At 40.7% G+C, this 4,990-nt stretch overlaps 1 protein-coding gene across 1 annotated transcript; it reads left to right on the forward strand.

Moving 5' to 3' along the window:
• Positions 1 to 3,607: 3,607 nt before the first annotated feature.
• On the forward strand, positions 3,608 to 4,724 carry LOC112675489 (olfactory receptor 4F6-like). Its single transcript, XM_025472053.3, is given in 3 exon segments — positions 3,608 to 3,743; positions 3,746 to 3,951; positions 4,146 to 4,724. Coding segments are annotated over 3 exon segments (921 nt in total).
• Positions 4,725 to 4,990: the final 266 nt, after the last annotated feature.

Consider the following 4,990-nt stretch of genomic DNA (forward strand, 5'->3'; position numbering starts at 1 on the left):
TCTCTGGTTTCTTACATTCTAGGCTTATGGTGGAGGTGTGGGCAGCGGTCAATGCTGTGTGTTGAACAGCTGTGAGACTCAGGACAGTACAAAGGCACCCTGGTATTTAGTTGTTGATCACCACTGATCACCTGTTCTCCTTTAGCAAAAAGGAGTTAGGGGGACAGTTTCACTCCCCTTAATGGAAAAGATCAGATTTAAACTACTATTCTGCCCTTGTTTAAAAGTGGAGACTGATACCAAGTATCAGTAGAGACCTCAAGTTTTCAGTTAGGCAGAAAGTGAAAGACTGGCTAGAAAGCAGTGCCACCAACGAATGTTTTCCATTTTTTTCCACAACTATCCTGTTTTCCAACTTTTTACCAACACAAGGAGTTATCTACTTTTTAAATCTTAGTTAATCTGATCCATTAAAAGTATCATCCATTTTTAGGGGAAGATAAAATAAAGGTTGATTTGAAAGCATGGGTGGATTAACTGTCAGCTTCTAGGAGGGTAATTTGGAGTCAGTCGTTTGCTGGGATAAATTGCATCAGTGGGGAGGTTACTGGTGATAATCCCCGTGAAAAGAAACTAACTGCTTCCAAGCTGTGTTGCTTTTTATTAATGTGAGTATGATTTACAACATCATAAAAAAGGTCTAAAAAAGACTTCTAAAAAATTAGTTTCAGAGATAGAATTTAGTCATTCATCAGTTGTGTACAATACCCAGTTTTGATTATATCAAGGGCCCTCCTTAATGGCCATCAACCAGTTACCTCATCCCCACACCTATCTCCCCTCCAGCAATCCTCAGTTTGTTTCTTAGAGTTCAGCATCTCTTATGGTTTGCCTATATATCTGCTTGCATCTTATTTTATTTTTCCTCCCCTTCCCCTATGTTTTCTGTTTTGTTTCTTAAATTCCACATTTGAGTGAAATCATCTGGCACTTGTCTTTCTCTGACTGACTTATTTCCCTTAGCATAATGTCCTGTAGTTTCATCTGTGTCATTGCAAATGGAAATATTTCATTTTTTATTGATGGCTGAATGACATTGCATTGTATGTATACACTACATCTTTATCCATTCATCTGTTGATGGACAACTGGGCTCTTGCATCGTTCAGCTATTGTGGACATTGCTGCTATCAACATTGGGTTGCATGTGCCTCTTTGAATCATTGTTTGTATCCTTTGGATAAATACCTGGTAGTGCGATTCCTGAGCCCTTGGGTAGCTCTATTTTTAACTAGAAAAGACATTGTAAACACATATTTAGAAACCTTTATGTAGAGCAACAGAGAATTAGATAGTGGTCTTTGTTAGAGCAGTAGTAGAACACTATGGTTGTTAGTGTTTCTTGTTTTGTCACCACACTGTAAGGAAAATTTGTCTTCACCCCATATATGTAAAGCAAGGGTATCAAAAAGGACTTCACAGAGTAAGGAGTTGTGCAGAGTGGGCTGTTGAAGAAAGGGAAGAACTGGAGAGATGTGATGAAGGCCTGGGCACTGCAAGCTGAGTGAAGAATGTGGAAGGAGGCCATGGGCTGGAATATTAAGTGTGTGTGTGAGGGAAGGGTGAATACCATTTGAGTGCCTGTCCGGGGAAGAGGAGGTGGTTTAGCTAAGAGTGGGAGAGAAAGAAAGGAGTATGGTAACACAGTGAATATCTTGGGTGCAAGATCTGAGATTGCTATAATTTGGAAGATACATTATGAAGGTATCTTTGGAAGGTTTAAATCCCAGAGATACAAGTTGTATAATTTCTCAGATCCACATATATTGACATTTTTGTTAAAGCTCAATTGCAGGTTTACTGCAAAAATGAAAGATGGTTGGTGAGAGCTTACAAAGTGAAAAGCAAAAGATCCCTTTTCCTGCATAGCTTCCTACTCGTTAGAGGTAATTATTATTAACTTTTATTTTGCCTATCAATCTAGGCATTGTCTATCCATTTTAATCTGATTTTATGTATGTAACTTATTGATATAAATTTTAAAAAGCCAGACAGGATAAGATGAATGCCAGATAATGCCCCCTTTCCTCTATCTCTCCTGCCTATGTACATTTAGGTCAACTTTAGCAAATTAGGCGGTTACATAGTATTCCATAGATGGGGTCTGATAGACATTATTCAACTAGTCCCCTGCTTCTACACATTGAAGTTATTGTCAGGTTTTTACTCTTGTAAATGGGATTGCAGGCTTTTACTCTTAAAAGCAACAATGCTTCAGTAAACATCTCTGTATCTTTTTAAAATTGAGATGTAATTGGCCTAGTCTATCAATTCAGGTGTGGGACATAATGAATCAATACTTGTCTACACTGCAAAATGATCATCACAATAAGAACTTTCTCAAGATTTACTCTCTTGGTACCTTTCAAATAGGTAATACATGACCAACGGCTGTAGCCACCATGCCATGCATTACATCCTCATGACTTAGTTATTTTATAACTGTATCTTTTGACCCTCACCACCCATTTCATCCACCCTTCCCACTCTCCTACCACTCTTCTTTGTTCACTTTCTTCCTGTGTGCATGTGCACGTGCACATGCATGCACATACACCTACACGCACACACACACACACACACACACACACACACACACATCCAGATATCCTTTCCAAGGAGTAGAGTAGCTGAATCAAAGAACATGAGCATTTACAATTTTGGAAGGTATCACCAACTTGGCTCATGTTTTATCAGTTTACTTTCACACTACCAGTTATGAGACTATATGTTTCCCCATTTCCTCTCAGACCCTGAATTTTGTCAAGTGTTTAAATCCCTGCCAATGTTGTAAGAAAAACAAGTGTCTTGCTATTTCAGTATGCATTTATTTAATACAGAATGAGGTCAAGTATTTTCATACATAAGTCAAGAGAGCCATGGGTAATTTTCACTCTTTTTCTTTCTCTTCTACATGGCATTTTAAAAAATGACTTATCATCGCCATTCTGGTCTCTCATTCCTTCTTCTCTTTGTTCCTCTGCAGAATCCCCTCCACAGAACCCATAACTGCGTCACTGTCTCTAGCATCTATCCTCCTTCTATGGGATGGTGAATGCCATGCTCTGGCAACCACTACACCTCCCTTTCCTTCCTTCCTCTAAAAGAACTCATCTTGTCTTGCTAATTTATAGCTATGGTAAATTTACATATCAGGTCTTCAAAGAAAAGTGTTTATAAAGATTTTCATAGAATTTGCCAATGTGGTCATGGTTATGGACAGATTCTACTGTGATATGTCCAAAATATGAAATGTACTGTCACTGCATTAGTTCATGCAGTTAAGTAATTTCTGAAAGCCTATTAATTTGTAGTCATATATGAGAAATGACTATGAAGCAATGACAGAAAAAATACGACAGAACTACCAATCTAAGTAAAAGGATCCTTATTCTTTGCTTTGCATTTTGGTGATAAAATACATGACAAAGATACCTGAATTGCTTTGTGATCAAAATGATCTCCAAGAGCACACAGCAGCCTTGGTCTAGTTTTCTGACACTGATTGAATTGCCCAAGATTAAGATCAGTGCCATTTCTCCTAAGTCAGTTTCTCCTTACTCTCCTCTTTCAGGTGGCATGAGAGGTATCCCTGCTGACAGAGGCAATGGATGAAGGCAATCACTCTGTGGTGTTGGAGTTTGTGTTCCTGGGACTCTCCACCTCCTGGGAGATCCAGCTCCTTCTCTTCCTCTTTTCCTGTGTGTACTATATGGCCAGCCTGATGGGAAACCTCCTCATTGTGCTGTGACCTCTGACCCTCGTTTACAATCCCCCATGTACTTACTACTGGCCAACCTTTCCATCATTGACTTGATGTTTTGCTCTTCCACAGCTCTCAAGATGATTTATGATCTTTTAAGAGAGTGCAAAACCATCTCTTTTGGGAGCTTTGTAGCTCATATCTTCTTTATCCATGCAGTTAGGAGCCCTGAGATGGTGCTGCTCATCGCCATGGCCTTTGTTTTTTTTTTTTTTTAATTTTTATTTATTTATGATAGCCACAGAGAGAGAGAGAGGGGCAGAGACACAGGCAGAGGGAGAAGCAGGCTCCATGCACCGGGGGCCCGACGTGGGATTCGATCCCGGGTCTCCAGGATCGCGCCCTGGGCCGAAGGCAGGCGCCAAACCGCTGCGCCACCCAGGGATCCCTCATCGCCATGGCCTTTGACAGATATGTTGCCATATGTAAGCCTTTGCACTACCTGACGATCATGACCCTGAGGAAGTGCATTTTATTTCTAGTCGCTTCCTGGATTATTGGCCTTATTCATTCAGTGACTCAACTGGCTTTTGTTGTGGACTTGTCCTTCTGTGGGCCTAATGATTTAGATAGCTTTTTCTGTGACCTTCCTTGGTTTATCAAACTTGCTTGCACATACACAAGCACGTTGGGATTCATGGTTACTGGCTTTATTTCTGTGGCCTCCTTTTTCATTCTAATCATCTCTTACACCTTTATTTTGGTGACTATTCAGAAAAAGTCTTTGGGAAGTAGGTCCAAGGCCCTCTCCACTTTGTCAGCTCATGTCACTGTGGTTGTTTTGTTCTTTGGGCCATTAATCTTCTTCTATGTGTGGCCCTTCCCCACATCACATCTGGATGAATTCCTTGCCGTCTTTGATGCAGTTCTCACTCCTTTTCTGAGTCTGGTCATCTACGCTTTTAGGAATAAGGAGATGAAGGTGGCAATGAGGAGACTGTGTTCTCAGTTGGTGAAATAGAGTAATGTCTCTTAAATATGCAGGGTATTGCACTGTGATGTCATTTTCAGGACTCTGCTTATGCAGGAGACTTCTAGGTCATGGTTTCCTTTCTTTCATTTTTTTCAGAGAGAGAGAGAGAGAGAATGGGTGGGAGGAGGGGCTGAAGGAGAGGAGGAAGCAAACTTCTTGCTAAGCAGAGAGCCTGGATGCAGGCCTGGAACCAGGACCCCAGGATCATGCATGACCTGAGCCAGAGTCATATGCTTAACCAACTGAGCCACCCA

This window comes from Canis lupus, chromosome 30, assembly GCF_003254725.2.
Source record: "Canis lupus dingo isolate Sandy chromosome 30, ASM325472v2, whole genome shotgun sequence".
Lineage (NCBI taxonomy): Eukaryota > Metazoa > Chordata > Mammalia > Carnivora > Canidae > Canis > Canis lupus.